The 16347-nt window shown below is 51.7% G+C and overlaps 1 protein-coding gene across 2 annotated transcripts in view; it reads left to right on the plus strand.

The window, feature by feature from the left end:
* The window catches only part of CRB2 (crumbs 2, cell polarity complex component), a 43334-nt gene extending 33072 nt beyond the window's left edge, over positions 1 to 10262 (plus strand). Inside the window, exons 8-13 of one of the 2 annotated variants that reach the window (XM_019541010.1) lie at positions 62 to 624; positions 2433 to 2598; positions 2954 to 3821; positions 4631 to 4747; positions 5435 to 5561; positions 8487 to 8859. In XM_019541010.1, the coding sequence (XP_019396555.1) occupies positions 62 to 624; positions 2433 to 2598; positions 2954 to 3821; positions 4631 to 4747; positions 5435 to 5561; positions 8487 to 8504 (1859 nt within the window). In that variant the 3' untranslated portion in view covers positions 8505 to 8859. Of the gene's footprint in view, positions 1 to 61; positions 625 to 2432; positions 2599 to 2953; positions 3822 to 4630; positions 4748 to 5434; positions 5562 to 8486; positions 8860 to 8907 lie in introns of those variants that run through there. The other variant, XM_019541008.1, reaches the window with a different exon arrangement.
* The last annotated feature ends 6085 nt before the right edge of the window (positions 10263 to 16347 follow it).

Below are 16347 nucleotides of genomic sequence, written 5' to 3' on the forward strand. Positions count from 1 at the left end.
CATCCCAAGGCACCTGCGTTGCCCTCCTGCAGAAATGATGCACCTTTCCTTTCCCTTCCAGAGTATCCGGCAGCAACATTTGGCCTGGAGGATTCCTACAGCTTGGCCTCTTTCACACTTGCAGATAACCCCATGGCTGACTTCAGTGTTTCCTTTTTCATCCGCACGCTGAAGCCAGAGGGCCTGGTGCTGCAGGTGCATGATGGGACTGAACCCTGCTTCACTGTGTACCTGAAGGATGGCCGGCTCCTGCTAGAGACACCATTCGCAGGCCCCATGGCGCTCTCAGAAGCGCTGGCTGATGGGAAGAGACACTTGGTGACACTCTCCTTCAGAGAAGGAGTAGCTTACGCTAGTCATTCAGACAGAGAGGTGGAGCTCGGGGACCTGGTCATGAGGCCTCTTGCAGCTGGCCACAAGGTGCATGTTGGCAGGCTTCCTCAGCAAGAAAGCATGGGGACATGGGGAGGCTATTTTAAAGGCTGTCTTCAAGATATCCAGCTCAACAACCATCGCCTGGAGCTTTTTGCTCATCAGGCAGACAACTACAGCCTACCACAGGAGGCATACATGGGACGAACTACTGGCCTCGTGCAGGGCTGCATCTCTGACGACACCTGCAAGGTAGGAATGCTCTGTTTTCTCTGCACGGGTGTGCGGGGGCTGATCACAAGCAAATGTGCAGGGCTACAAGGCTATGGGCATGATGTCCAAGAAAAGGTGACTGTTTAAGTGCTAATGGCAGGGCAGCACCTTGGAGACTAACTAGTTCAGAGAGGCATGCACTTTTGTAGGCAACAGCCTGCTCCATCAGATGGTACAAATGGTGATAGCACCCAGCCCCTCAGCATTTCCATAGTCCACTGTCTCCTGCGCACACTGCAGCCTCCTCGGGGGCTGACACCTGGTGCACACAACCTGTAAGCACTGCCTGCCCCTAGGCCCCTCACCACCCCCTTGTACCCTCTAAGCCATTCACCCCAGAGACGCTCCAGTCTCTGTCCCATGAACGTCTATGATGTTAGTGATGACTGAGTCCAGCACTACTTGGGCAGGGCGCAGAAGGACATCTTTGGGTGTCCTTAAAGGAAGAAGCTCTCTCCTCCCTCCTGTGCTGGATGGTGCTTCTCCCTGCCCCACCTGCCTGCCTTCCCTGCAGCCCTTGCAGGGAGGTATTGCCGCTCCTCCCTGGTGTTGTTTCCAGGGACTTTTTGATACTTGCCTCCAGTGTTTCTCACCCTTCCTTTTGTGCCTCACAGTTTTGTTTCCACCTGCACCTGCAAACTACAGTGAAGATATTTTCGTAGGTTATAATTAGCCAGTGTTTGCAGAGCACCTGGGGAAGGGGAAGTGCTATATAGGTGCTAAGGATTACTGTTATGATGTGCTCTGTTCTTATGCCACCAAATGTCAAATGCTTCAGTTAAAGGAGATGGAATGAAACCTGCAGGGATTGGCACCTTCTCTATTTGTTTTTAATGACTTAGAATTGGCCTTTAGCTCCGGATGGCTATTCTCAACTGCACACAATTAATTGCTAATTATCTAGTACTATCAGACTTCTTGGTGCATCAGTAGCCAGTGTTTTCCTTGCTGTCTTCTTCATGCTACCAAAGGAGTGGGCAGCAAAGGAGAGGCTGTTCCCAGAAGAAATGACCCTAATGTCACACGACAGGTGTAGTATGGAACATCTCCCGCTTTTCTGTGTGGCATGTGACCATCAGTTCATCCGGGTCTCACTCCCACGTCGCTTCCCTCCCGTCTCATTCTCGCTCCTTTCTGTGACAGGATGGCTTTTCAAATATGAGCACTGTGCCTGTCTGTAGGAGCCAGCCCCTGGGCAGAGCCCCTTCCTCCAAGCTGCAGCAGCACCAAGTTAGGGCACAGCACACAGTTGCCTGTCCACATGCGTGCCACAAACAGAAGCCAACCAAAGGCACTAGGCTGTGCAGGTGACTCAGTTCATAGCTTGCAGCAGGCCAGAGCTCAGTTTCCCCTTGGCCCCCTGTAACTGAGTGCCCCAGAGAGGACCCCAAACCCAATGTACCTGTCTCCAAGCATTTGCTGGAGCACATGGGATTGCCGACCTTCCTGGGGAGACAGCCACTTCAGCAGAGAGAACAGTCCAAGTCAGAGGTCCACATGGAGGATGCCCTGCCAGTAGCTCTTGCGCTTCTAGGTGGAGGCTGCCCCATGCTGTGGGCATCACCACTGCAGCAGCCGGACACGCAGGCAGAAGCAGGATCACCAGACAGGACAAGGGTGCTCAAGCCTCTGGTCGCCCCTCTAGGCTGTCCTTGTTTTAATCAGCATTACTCCTCTCTCCCTCTCCATCTCCAATGTCCTGGCTGTCAAGCTCCCCTCTGTCCGACTCATTCTTCTAGCCACAGGTGAACTGGCCCCTCCTGAACAAAGCTCTCCTTTTTTTCCAGTCCAAGCCATGTCACAATGGTGGGGTGTGCACTGTCACCTGGAATGACTTCAGCTGTAGCTGTCCAGCAAACTTCACGGGGAAAACCTGCGAGGAAAGAGTCTGGTGTGAAAGTGACCCCTGTCCCAAAGCCACCGCCTGCATGGATGTCCCGGCAGGCTATGTCTGTAAGTGCTAAGGGAAGCTTCCTAGCGGATCAGCTCTTGCTTGTCAGGGTTCCCACCTACACAGTTGCTATAGGTAGTAGGGAAAGCAAGGCAGAGACGGAACTGGCCTGAGTGTGATGCAGGCCGTGGCCTGTCTCAGGGGCCTGCCCTGGATCAACCTTCCCATAGTGGGTTGCATTTTTCTTTTTCTAGCTTGACATTTCCTCACTGTGCCAGACCTCTTGCTACTTGCTGCATATCCATCCATCCCTGCTGCATACCCATCCACTTTCAGACACAAGTGGCACTTCAGTGCCTACAGTCCAGGTAAGACTTGGGCTTCCCAGGTCCCTATTACTATCTCCCTTCCCTGCAGGTCTGGCAAATGCTACGTTTTATGGCCATGCTGCCACCGAGTTCACCACCAACGCTTCAGTGACCAGAACACTCAGCAGTGTCCGCTTGGACTTCAGAACCAGGGACGCGGATGCCATTTTGCTTCGGGCCACTGAAGCGGTGGGCTCCCTCCAGATCGCCATCCAGAACTCCTCCCTGCTCGTGGAGATGAGCAGTGGGAACAGCATTGAGGGTGCCAGCTTCCGGAGTCAGATGCCTGTTACCGACGGGGCCTGGCACACGGTCTCTTTGACCATGGAGGAGCCGTCAGCACTTTCTTCACGCTGGCTGGTTCATTTGGACAATTCCATGAACGCAACTCTCCAGGGGAGGGCTGGGGACTTGGCTTTCTTGAGGACCAATGCACTGATTGTGCTGGCTGAGAATTTCACAGGCTGCCTTGGAGAAGTGACCATTGGGGAAATCCATTTGCCCTTCACTGCCCACCTCCCTTACCCTCAGCCCGAGCAGTTCTTGCAGGCTGGGGGCAGTGCCATCCAGCTGGGCTGCACGGGGGCCGATGTGTGCGGGTCAGGTCCTTGCCTCAATGCTGGCACTTGTGAGGACCTGTTTGATTCCTTCCGCTGTGCTTGCAGCACAGGGTGGGCAGGCCCGCTCTGTGAGGCCAACATCGATGACTGCCAGGCCAGCCCATGCGTCCACGGGACCTGCGTGGATTTGGTGGCTGACTTCCAGTGTGAATGTGCCCCGGGATTCATGGGGAAGAAATGCGATGTGGACGTGGATGACTGTGGGCAGCACCAGTGCCTACACAGTGGGACCTGCGTCGATGAAGTCGCCGGCTATTCCTGCAAGTGCCTGCCACAGTACTCCGGCCCACGCTGCGAGTGAGTGCCCCGCTCAGGTTGCTGGCACTGTGGGGAACAGGACAGTCCCTGGAGGATTGGGGTTTGCCTTTGCGAGAGGTTAGAAAAGCAGTGTGGTGCTGAGTGGGTCTCACTGATCTCACCGCGTGGAGGGAGATGTCAGCATACAGCTGTGACCTGCAGGTGGCCTGGCACACTTTGCCAGGTGGTATGCCATGCTTTACCATGGACGGGGTCCAGGCATGCTGGAGTGGCCTGTGGTGCTAGACCTGGCCCCAGAGATGGCCTCCTGGGTGGAGGGCGGGAGAGGGGCAGTCTGAGATACACGAAGGAGCGTACCTTTTACACACCTGCCTGGTGCCACATGTGGTGATTACATGCTGCAGCGCTTGCCACCATCCAAACTGAGCACGTCTTCCCAAAGCATCTGTCCCTGCCGTGGCAAACAGCACCCCTTTCCTTCAACCGCCTCAGCAGATCCAGCAGTGATGGTGCACCTCAGAACAGCTGCTTCTGCCCTTTGGCCTTCTCTGGGGAATGGTCGGGCAAGGGCAGCAGGCAGGCAGGTGCTCTGTCTCCTATGGTGCTCACCGAGGCAATCGTAGAGAGAGTCCCAGGCCTGATACAACCTATGAGTGTTCACACACCATCCCAGTCCTGCCTCACTCCAAGCTTAGCCCTGGGAGGAGCTCTCAGGGGTCATCTCAGCTGAGATGGTCCCTAACTGCTCAGGGACATCCTCCTCCCTGCACCACGTGTAGGTACATGTGTGTGTCCATGTACATCGTGTTGAACAGGACATCAGTAACAGCAGTCTCTGCTTTTCCCAGATGGCCATTTCCTCCTGAACAATGTGGCAAAAACTTCACCTGCCTGAATGGTGGCAAATGCACCAGTGGCCCGTGGGGAGCCAACTGCACCTGTAAGCCGGGTTTCACGGGACGGAAGTAAGTGCTGCCCCAATGTGGTCTGCCCTGCAGGTTGTGCTGGGGCCAAGTGCCATCTCTGCCAGCCTGGGCACTGCTGGGACAGCAGGGCAGGCCCTTTCCATTGCAGTTATTGATCCTACAATGTTTAATTGGGAGCTCCACAGCCCAATCCCCTGGCATGCAGTGGGCAGGCCTGACGGTGCTAGTGTTGTCTGTCCTTTAAGAGCATGCCCCATTTCTAAGCCTTCTTGTTTAAACTACATGTCTGCGTTTCACAAAGCAGCACTGTACCACGTTAGAGAAGAGAAAACACAGTTAGCCATGAAGCTGAAGGGCACTGCCTGGAGCCCAAGAGCTGTCCTTTCCCAGCAGAAACTGCAGCCTTGCTTTTGTGCATCCATCCTATGCACTCACTCCTGGCAGCAGCATCTCTGTACCTTGCTGGCATTTGCTCTGCTGCTTAGGGAGGCACATTGGTTTCTCGCACCTCCAAATGGCAGGTGGTGGTGACATGGATCGAGTATTCATCCCCTTGTGCCTTCTAGCAGCATTTACTACGGCCCACATGAGATGCTTTTAGGATAAAGGACACTGCTGTAGGATCACACTGCCGTAGGACACACCCTGCAGCCCAGAGCATGTTGTTGGAGTCGTGGCAGGCAGGAGACGCTTGTCATTTAATTCCCATGCTCTCTCCCCTTGCAGCTGTCAAATTAATATCAATGAGTGTGATCCAAACCCGTGCCAGAATGGAGGGACGTGCCAGGATGCGGTGAACAAGTATGAGTGTGTGTGCAGTGCAAGCTACACCGGGGAGCACTGTGACATTGATGTAAGTAATTCCTTCCTCCTCTTGCTACTGGCAGGCCCCCCTCTCTCCTTTACTAACCGCTTGGGCTGTTGGGAGCAGAAGCAGCAATTTGGCCAGTCGGAGGCAAGCTGAGAACCCCGATGCCAGGGTTCATCCCCAATAACTTTCCTTGGCCATGTTTTACACTCCTACATGCATCCAGCTACAGGAAACTAGCAGGCTTGGCTAGGAACTCAGCACAGAGGTGGCTGGTGAGCAGGAAGTCAGTAAGTGGCCTGAACATTAGCCCAGTTTGCAATGTGGTACATAAATGCAGCAGCTATTTTTCAGTGTCTGCCTGGGCTGCCATGAAGCCAGGCTCCTTGGTGCTCTCAGCCCCTTAGGCAGTACCGGTCTGTGGGCAATGCTAAAGCAAGCTGCATCTGAGCCAGAGGCAGGCAGGGCTGCATGTGAGCTCGCCATGCTGCAAGTGGACACCCGAAGCATTCATTACAACCATGCAAAAAGAAAACATGGTTGTATCTGAAATAACAGGTTGGATAGGAATAGAGCTGGGAGGGATACGCACACAAGGCTTAGACCTTGAGGCCACCATAGCTCTCTAGCTGGACTCCAAAATTCACTGCAGCTTTTTTCAGATTAGACAATAAGTATGAAAAGATCCTGATCTGGAAAGAAAAGCTGCTACCATCACCACTGAGACCAGAAATGTTTGGCTAATGGAAGGCCAAAAGCTGTGGATTTAAGGGAGAAACAAACACAGTTCTCTCATACACCTACCAGCAGGACGACTGCTACTGAGAAAAATGGTCTTAGCAAAGCTGTTCTATATTCTGTTGCTGCTTACTCAGAGCTTGTGTCCGTGGTGCAGGGTTGAGCGTTAACACTCCCGACTTGCTAACCACTTTGCCAGTTCATGCTGCAAGACTGGGAAGGACTGTGCTAAAGCAGAGTAGAAAGCAGCTTTCTGCATGGTTTACTCCCTTCACTACCAGCTATTGTCTGTGATGCCACTTGCATGGGCAGGGAGTGTGTGGTCCCCTGGGAATGTACTAACCCCAAATGCATGGAAACCAGGTTTCACTGCTGTTGCTGTTATCAATGCATGTGCCCTGCAGAGGCCACTCTTTCTGATCTGCATGCCAAACACAGCCAGATGCTCTGAGACATCTCTTCTGTCACAGGATCCTACATACAATTTCCTCTATTACTGTTTGCCATCTTTTCCCTATTTACATTGTTTTCCCCTTTTGCCATTAGTTCATCGTGCCCATGGTGGGGAAGAGGGTGCTAGCACTGTTACTGATGGCACTAGTTGCTGTGAATTTCTCCTAAAACATACGGAGTCTGTTCTCCTGGACTAGTGAAAGGCTGAGTCTAACTCTTGGCACTTGGTGTGGGTCTGAACTATGCAGGAGGAAGCAGTAGGAAGGTGTTTATGTCAAGGATAGCAGCAGCTCAGCTCCGACTGTGACCCCTTGGAATGAAAAGGGGCCAAAACTGCTGCCTGACCTGCACCTGCTGGAGCCTCCTGCCCAGCATCCTGGCTCCAGCATCACGTCCCTATTTTTAAACATGTTCTCTCCCCTGCACTCCCACGCAACAGGCCAGGGAGGTGGCAGACTGCATGCACAGCGCAAGCAGAGGTGTTTAGTCTTCCAGCAGAACTTCTCTTATCTTTTCCAGCTTCAGACCCTGCTGGTTGTAACCCAACAGGTAACCACATTTTAGCCTGGTTGTCCTTGTAAATAAAAAGACTTCAATGAGGCAACTCCCAAGAGCCCACAATGTTTTTGCTGTTTCCTAATCTCCTTTTGTGGCACCTTTGATGCTGAAGGAGCCACACAGTCATACACTAGCTTCCTTCAGCACCTGGGGGTTGTCTTCCAGGTCTCTTGTCCAAGTATGGAGCAGCTCACAGGTGCCTGTCATGAGAGCAGCGCATGAAGTGAACACAGCTGCTTTTCTCCTTTCTTCCCCAGTGGGAAAAGGTAGCACCTGACATTCCCCATTAGACAGCACCTGTCTAGGCCTGCTCTTAAGAAGCATTTCTTGAAGCTAGGAACTGCCTAAGCTTTTAAAAAACACAATTCCATGTAGGGGGCTGGAAGATCACACTTCAGCAATGCTCAGCACAGAAGCTATCCAGCCATAGGCACTGAGAGCTGGCTATTTACCATTTAAATATTTTAAAGCCTCTTGTTGTTCTTGTGCCTTGTGAGGCTCCGGTGCAGTAGAGATCGTTTTGCTCTGCTAATTCTTGCTTTTGTACCAGGCAGCCTTTCCTCTGGCGCTCAGCTCTATTAAATGCTGAGCCCTGCAAACATCTGTTCTTAGTCAGCTTATGGTAATCTATGTCCCAGATACAGTCGTGCAAGGAAGCTCTCAGACAGAGGCCTGTGGGTTTAATCTTGATACAGCAGAAGCTTAACAGCTATATAAACTCTTAAAGCACTAGCAGAGGAATTGCTAAACCAGCCATCCTCTTGCCATCCCTGTCTGCAGAAGGGCCCTTCCTCGACTTACCTCCATGTTTTGTCAAGGCATTTGGTTCCCGCCCAGCACGGCCCACCCAGCCAGCAGGTAGTCTGCATCTCCTCACAGTACAAGACCCCCAGCCTGGGTCCTGGCTGCACAGGCAGCTGCATATCCAGGAGCTGCCCGCCGTGACAAGCCATACGTAATATTAAAACCCTTTGGAGGAGCGTATGGAGCATGTGACATTAGTTCGACCATTTCACTTCTTCTAACCATCTCTGATGCGCAGACCAGACTCTAATCCTGCTTTTGCTAAAAACAGGTGTTCTTCCTTATAGGTTCATTCAGACTGTCTTCTGTAGTAGTTTTCCAGCCCTGGGATCAGCCCCATGAGTTGCATGCAGTTGGCTTTACTCTGTCAGCTCTGACCCCAGCTCAGCAAGTTCCCCCTGTCCTCTGTTCTTGCAGCCGGCCTGCCCGAATTAGCAGTGTTGTTAACTATCCCACTGGTGATGCTCAGCTTTTTGCGTCTGATACGCACCAAGGTGAGAGACGCTGGCCTTTTTGAAGGCTGAGGACAGCCGCTGATCAATGCCCACACCCATTAATGAGCTCAGACACGTGGAGAGGCCTTTAGGCAATGATCCTTCAGGGTCCTCAGCTGGCTGGTTTGGTGTAAGAAATGTGCATGCGGTGTGATGGCAGACTGAGGACTGAGCCAGCCCAGCATTTCCCTCTGCAGTTGCCCTCCAGCCCCATGATTTCTGTCTCTCTGTGGGCCAAGGCATTGCCAGTTTGGGCTCCCATGACTTCCCGAGCATGAATAAGCTGGATTCAGTTCCCTACAATGACTGGGCTCTTATTGTGTCTCCATTAATTTCTTTTACAGAAAGGGACTCCAGGTGCTTTCTTCCCATTCCCATTACTTGAAGTAGCTGTCCCTGTAGCCTGTGGCTGTTTACTTCTGGTTATTATTGGTCTCATATTCATGATTCTCACTGCAAGGAAGAGGCGCCAGTCAGAGGGAACCTACAGCCCCAGCCAGCAAGAGGTGGCAGGAGCGCGCTTGGAGATGGACAGTGTCCTGAAAGTGCCACCAGAAGAACGCTTAATATAGGTGTTGCCATGGCAAGGAGATGCATGCCAGGGTCTGCTTAGACCTTGTGACTTTTCCAGCACTTGCTCCAGCACATCCACGCGAGCTCAGTCCCTCTGAGGCATGGCGAGGAGGCCATGGACTTACAAGTGCCTGGAAGATTGTTTAAGCAATGGCTGTTCCAGCTGGCTCACTTTTCATTGTCAGTTGTGCACTGCTGGACTCCTGGCTCAAAATGAGCTTTTTACCCTCCTCTCCTCTGGACTGTCCCCCTTCTTCAACTAGCATAGGAGCGGTTTCAAGTCATTCAGGTGTTTGCACCTGGTAGGAGATGTCCCTAGCCCCACTGTCACACCGCAATCAGATTATTAAAGACTATTTCAAAAGACTAGTAATTAGGCACTACGACAACAGCTTATGCTTATGTTGCAAAGAAAACTAGCTACTTTCTTGTTAGAGCTGGAGAGGTGTAGAGCATATTTATGACCAGACTGTATACAGTGTTTAATTTTCCCAACTTTTCAAACCAGTTTCAAGCCAGTTGGGATGAGTGGTAGAAACCCCCTGGCACCATTTCCACAACAGCAACAGCAGCTGTGAACTCCTGCCTCCTGACAGACGCAACGCTGGAAAGAGCTGTCAGGAACTACTGCCATCGTTGCACAATCAACATGTTTTATCAAGTGACCGCTGCCTGGGGTAAAGCTTTAGACATTCCCACGGGTACCACACAGGATGTGTGCGATCGTGGCCCTGACTCGGAGCAGGAGCTTTGAGTTCCTGCCGTGGTCGTGGCAGTTCAGTGCCTATCGCCAAATGCCTGACCTTTTCCAATTCTGAAAGGGTTCAGTAAAAATGTGCGAAGTGTCAGCCAGGAGAACATTCATCTTGGCCCTTGGGCAGTCCCTGTAGGCTACAAACAGATGGGGACTGCTGCCCAACAGACAAGGAGGGGGAAGCTGGGTATTTGGTAGCTGCCTAAAGCAAGTGGCTTTCCTATCAGCTACATGAGATGCTTTACACAAAGCAGCTTTCGCATGCTCTGAAAATCCTGAGAAAATGGTTTGTTCTTCTCACTGGCCTGGAAGTGCTTCAAAACTGTGATTGGGAAGTGGTAATGGGGGCAGGGAGGAAGCAGCTTTGATATTTTTCTGGTGGGAAATATTACATTTCACGAAGATGAGCTCTGAGAGTAATGGCAATAACCCTGTTCCATCACAGCAGCCAGTGTGGGCACATCTTAGCAACTCTTCGGTTGTGGGAGCAGTCGGGGCTGCAGGGGCAGCTCTGCTCCTGGCAGTTATTGCAGGCTCAGTGATTGCCATGAAGAAAAGGAGAGCCACTCAGGGAACGTACAGCCCCAGCCGGCAGGAGAAAGACGGTGCGCGCGTGGAGATGTGGAATGTGATCAAGATGCCACCAACCGAGAGGCTGATCTGAGGACATTCCCAGGCACTGCTCTGCTGCAGCACTTCTGTATGTATTTGCTGAAGTCCAAGATGCATTTTTTAGGGCATTCCTGTTCCTCTGTAGCTTCTCTAGGATGTGGGAAGCCATCCTCTAGTGGGAGGAAAAACCTAGTTTGGGGTTTTTGTGGTGGTTGTGTCCCAACTCCTGCAAACTGTAAAACCACTGGGGCAGCACGGGCAGCAGAACAAATGAAAGCTTCACAGGGATTATGCAGAGAACTGTGTATAGGCAAAACGCGCTCCAGCCTACTGGGGTGCTCTGTCCCAGCAGGAGAACAGAGGGCAGGGACCAGCTCTATGATGCCCCTCCTTTTTCTGTCCCTCTGGCATCTGATGGCTCATGTCAGCAGCAATTCTCTCATTGCCACAGAGTCTGCACAAACCTCATGTTGAGCATTAGTAGGTGACAAAAAGCAGGTCAGGGAGTCTCACTAACAGAGGAGGAGCTTCCTATCTTCATTACCGAGTGCAATCCCAAAACCTACGTGCTAGGGGCAGGATTTTCCTCTCCCACCATGGCAAGGCCAGACAAGCGACTGGCTCATGGCAGCTCTCCGTCACTCCAGTGCCACTGTTCTTCCAGCCATCAGGAAAATTACACCACCCTGCAGGTGGTAGGTACTTGGACTAGGCTTAGCTTAGGAAAGGATCCAGTAGGAGTATTTGAACTGCCTTGAAATGAATTGCTGATTGCATTGCTAAACTGTTCTGAGAATTTGGATGTATACAGCAGCGGATCACTTTATTTGTTCAGCATTTACAGTAGAGTGGCTCAGAGCTGCCCAGATGCCACTTAGCTGTAACGTTGCTCACCCCCTGAGATCTGCCAGAGTCGATGCCTGACTTCAGGACTCCACCAGAGCTGCCCTGTGACGACTTGGCCCTTGTGCATGAAGGTGACACTTGCCTGCAGAGGGTCAGTAGCAGGCCTTTGCATCACCAGCTGCAGTGCTACAAGGGGACGCTTAGCCCCCTATAAGAAATGTGGTGAACTTTTAACAGGCAATTAAGTTGTGTTGGGTGAAACCTGCCACTAACTCCTCACCCACCAGGTTTCTCTGAGGACACGCACTGCTTCCTGCTCCTCCTGCTATCGCTGTCGCTGCTGGGTGCAGCTTTCCCTCTCCATCACTGTATGTCAGGGACTGTGCAAACAAGTGATATGGAGCAGGCTCATGGAAGTCTGAAATAATTAACATTTCATCATCTTTATAACAAATACTGGTTAGGAAGATTTTACACAAGTATCTGCTCTTATCTAGAGAGCTCAGAGATGTGAATCCACATGCGCCACACAATGCCACTGGAGAAAATCCTACATGAATTTTGCCTCTTGAAAGTATTTAACTGTTGCATAAATATTTCTGGATTCTAACAAACAAAGGGAAGGTTACTAAGACCAGACAGTGAGCCAGTCCACTTACCAAGCCTCATCATCCAAACTATATCAGGCTAAGTTTCAGTCTGTGCAGTCCGAGTTACCATTACTGATGAGAGAGATACCGTCACTGCAGGAATGATCTGCTCAGTCTGTTTTCTGCCTGTGTTTTAGTGAGGTTTAATTGTGCTGCTTTCAGGTGCTCTAGCAATGGACTGTATCCAGCGCTAGCTGCCACAGGGAAACTGGTTGAACTCTGCAAGTTATGAGCACAGCGTTGGCCAGTTTGTGGCCAAGCGTTGAACAGGGTGTGCTTTTAATAGAGCAGCTCCTACCAGGCAGGCAGGCCCTGCAGAGCTGAGCTTCTGGCTGGGGCTCTCCCGCTAAGGGAAGAAATTCACTCCTTGGTCACTGCTGGTCCAGCCCTAAGACTGGAATTGCCCGATGGCCCTGAAGCCCCTTCTGACCAGGAGAGTGTTAGCAGGCTTGACATCCCACTGGCAGGAGCGAGGGGCTGGAGGAGTCCCTGGCTCTCCTTCAGGATGCCCAGATAAACTTCTCGTCTTTACTTAAAAAGAAATGTGGAAAGAGGACCTGACTGAATCGCTGCTCTTGCAGGGGACAAACAGATTTGTGTTGCAGCAAATGAGTGCTGCAGCACTCCCGCGCTGTCCCTCAAGGAGATACAAATCTGTGAAGCAAGCCAGTAGGTAAGACACCAAACACCAGTTTTAGGGCTAGCTGAAAACTGTCTGCCTACAACCCTCTTCTCTTCCTGGCTCATCAGGAGTAAGAATGCTGCTCGATTTCTTTACAGGGTTGTCAAAGTAAATTGACTCTCCTGATTTCTGCGAGCCCCCCGAAACCAGGACTAATGAGAGGTGTGAGACACTGATAAAGTATTTTTAACATTTCTGTGGGGTCTTTTCCACTGTGAACTTAATTTTCTTTTGTTATTTAAATTTTTGAATATATTTTTTCACAAAACCGATTTGCTACAGATGATGTTCTTAAAAGACACGGGGTTTTTCTGTAATTGTAAATCGCATAGACTTGTAAAGATTGGACTGTCCCCCAAACAACATGATTTGCAATAAAAACTGGTTCAAAGCACACCTGGAGCCTCATTCCCAGTGGCATCTTCAGCCCGTCACGTACACAGGCCTGGTGCCTCGGCTGCGAGGCCTTCAGCGCCGCAATCCAGGGTAGCAGCGTGGCCTGTGGCCTGTGACCTGGCCGCACAGGCTGCACCTGGCGATGTGAGGGCAGGCTGGGTCGCTGCTGGCTCAGGCTCTTGCTCAGCGTTCACAAATGATTTGACTGCAGCACACGGTCGTGGATCGGGACCCCGTGTGCTGTGCAAACAGACCAGAGGTAATCCCAAACAAGCACGTGCCCAGAGCACGGCAAGACATCCCCAGCCCGGCTTTATCCCACTTCGCAGGTGTAACGGTAGTGAAGATGCAGCCGTGTGGACTTCAGCAGGGCTGTGTCCAGATTTCAGTGAAGAGCTGATGGAGAAACCGGGGGCCTTGTATGTTGGCAGGGGTGAGCGGCTCCAGAGGAGCACTGGGGTTTGGTCAAAGCCTGACCTGCCCTCCTGCTATTTGAACCTATGGTCCTAGGGAAGTGTCCTGATAAAAAAAACAATGATCCTGTTTTCAGAGGGAGCCTTTTTCCACATTTAAAACATTTCTATTTAAGCAGGAAAAACTTTGTAGACTGCAGAGGTGGGCAGCAAACATCTTCAGGAACAGGATTAACCCAGCCTTTAAGACTAGGCAACTAGATAGTGGCTCTTTCCCCTTCTGTGAGGAAGACCTTGCCAGGGAGGAACAGCTGGACCAGTCTTCTCTAGTGCCTCTGGGGAAGCCCCAGACCAGCCTTGTTGCTGGGACGGATGCTGTCAGTAGTGACTAATGGCTCCATCTGCCTGGCTGTCAGCAGTGCCACCTGAACAGTTCAGCTGTGCCCTATCTGGCGCAGGCCCATCCAGGCCCGTGATCTCCATTCCCCAGTGCCACTACCAGGTGGTTCTGCTGTGGAAGATGCAGATGGCATCACTGCCACAGCTGCAGGACAAGCTGTGAAGCCTTCCCTGCCCACCCCCCCACAAGACAGCACCAAGCTGCCGCACAGATGCAGCCGAGCAGCCTGTTGAAGTGCGGACACAGCACAAGGCATTAGAGGCTAGGCCTGGATATGGGCTCAGGAACAGCCATGCTGCCTATAGGGGACCTCGCACCACGTCGGCATGACACACAACACTGCTAAGCTGCAGGCAGCAGAAATGTTCACGGCAGCTGTGCCCCAAACACACAGCAACACCCAGCAAGTAAGAGGCAAGGTCTGGTATGGCAGACCTCACGTCAAGACCTGGTGGACAGGTCTCGCAGCCTAGAGAGAAGCCGAGTCCCACAGACGCCAAGTAACTTGGTGCCTCGTGGAACACAGCTCAGAGTGGCCTGGCAGTGAACTGTCCGACATGACCGCCATCGACAGCAACACACGCGGTCTCTTCTCTGCTGCAGCACACACAGCCGTCCGCCTCACCTGTAGGGCACCATGTCCACCACAACACGTGCATACAACAGCTTCTCACAGCAGCTCTGGAGACCACACGTCGTCATCCCAGGCTGTCTGCAGAGATGTAAGAGACCTTTATGCTGGAAGGTGAGTGAGTGCTTTTGGATATTTTTGACAGCCACTCAGACTGAACAAAGGCTTTGAAGCCCAGAGGCCGAGGGAGGCACCAGCTGACACAGGATGTTGTTCCTTCTCCCCCAGCGCTGCACAAGAGCACAGGGAGGGCTAAACCTTCTGCTTCAGACTGAACAGAGACCCTCATTCCTGCGTTCGCAGCTTGTAAAACTTCCATTTTGCTGCATGAGATAGCTTGAGATTACTTCCGTTTCTGGGCTTGGGGGTCTCATCCTAAAACTTCATCCCTTACACGCCCTAGCTTTTGAGTGAGACTAAAAAAAACATGGACCAGCTCCCAGTAGCGGCTGTATTTCCAGCACAGGATTAGGTGTTTACCCACTAAGGGCCTGGTCTTACCTTCTGCTCCACAGCTTGATATCTTTCCCTGGAATCAGTATAAAGAAACTAATAGCTCGTTAGTCTAATGCTGAATGAGGAGCTAGCTCTGTCAAGCACCTACAACACCTGGGGACTCCAGTGGGTACCAGGGACGTTTGCAGCAGAGCAGGATCAAGCCTCTCACTGATTTAAGAGGCCTTTTACAGGGTGCTGGAGAAATTCAAGTTGGGTCATTACTCAAGCAAGTTAACTGGTAATGCCATCACTTTGCTTTTCTGCTGTTTCAGGAACTGTGCTAAAGGTTCATGAGTTAATATTAAACCAGGCTTTCGGATGACTGTGCTTACAGCCTACCTGTAACAGCTGGAAGGAATAACAGCACACAGCTGAATAAACAACCGTACCCGTTCTTCACAAGGTGAAAGCTGTGTGCTGTGCTTCAGCCTCTGATCATCACCCCTACTGTAATGGATGCTTTCCTTCCCGCAGGCAGCAGCACGCTGACCCACCGACCAAACTCTGCCTCCGAACTCTGCAGAGACTTGGCAAAACCTGCAATTGTGTGGTTGGGGGTGGGGAACCAAACTCGCTGCACTGACATAAGGAAAGGCAGGGTGAGCATGCACCAGGTTAGAGGGACCAGCACTGTCTCTGGACAGCACAGGCTTACAGCCTTTCCTGAAGAGGCAGCATGCTGAATGCACATGCAACCGCCCTGGTGCCAGACCAGCACTGCTCACTTCACTTCCAGCAAGGGGGTGAACCCAGGCTGCTTCTGTTTAGAGAAATGCATTTCACTGAAAAAGCTGCGCTTGCTGGCCATGGGTGGATTCCTACCACCGTTTGTGGGGAGGAAGCCAAGCAGATCCCTGGCTTGTCTCGTTTCTCTCAAGTTCTGTAGCAAGCCAAGAGCTCCCAGCACTCACCAGGATGGTGCCTGGTATGAGCAGTTAAAATCCAGGGACACAATGAAGCCAGGCCATTCAGCAGCAAAATTCTCATCTACCTTCTGCAAACAAAAGCCAGGAGGCACAGAGAGACAATCAGGCATCCTAGGATGTGGAAGGAGGAGTGCCCAGGCCAGCTGAACACCTGCGCTCTGAAAAGGAGGCGTGTGAAGTTCACTGAAGAATGGAGAGAGACTCGTGTCTTTGGAAGCAGGACAACATGTTCCTCACCACAGTGAAAAAGCCCTGGCGCAGTCTGAATACAATCATTTGGAAAAGGCAAACAGTTGCGTTCCAGAAAAATGGAAAATGAATGGATTCTTCATCGATAATCTCTCAGACTAGCCCTTAAAACATTTCTGACTCGTTCAACGGACAAAGCAATAAAGCAGGTTTG

The sequence above is a fragment of the Crocodylus porosus genome, unplaced genomic scaffold (genome assembly GCF_001723895.1).
Source record: "Crocodylus porosus isolate Cpor-Errol unplaced genomic scaffold, CroPor_comp1, whole genome shotgun sequence".
NCBI lineage: Eukaryota > Metazoa > Chordata > Crocodylia > Crocodylidae > Crocodylus > Crocodylus porosus.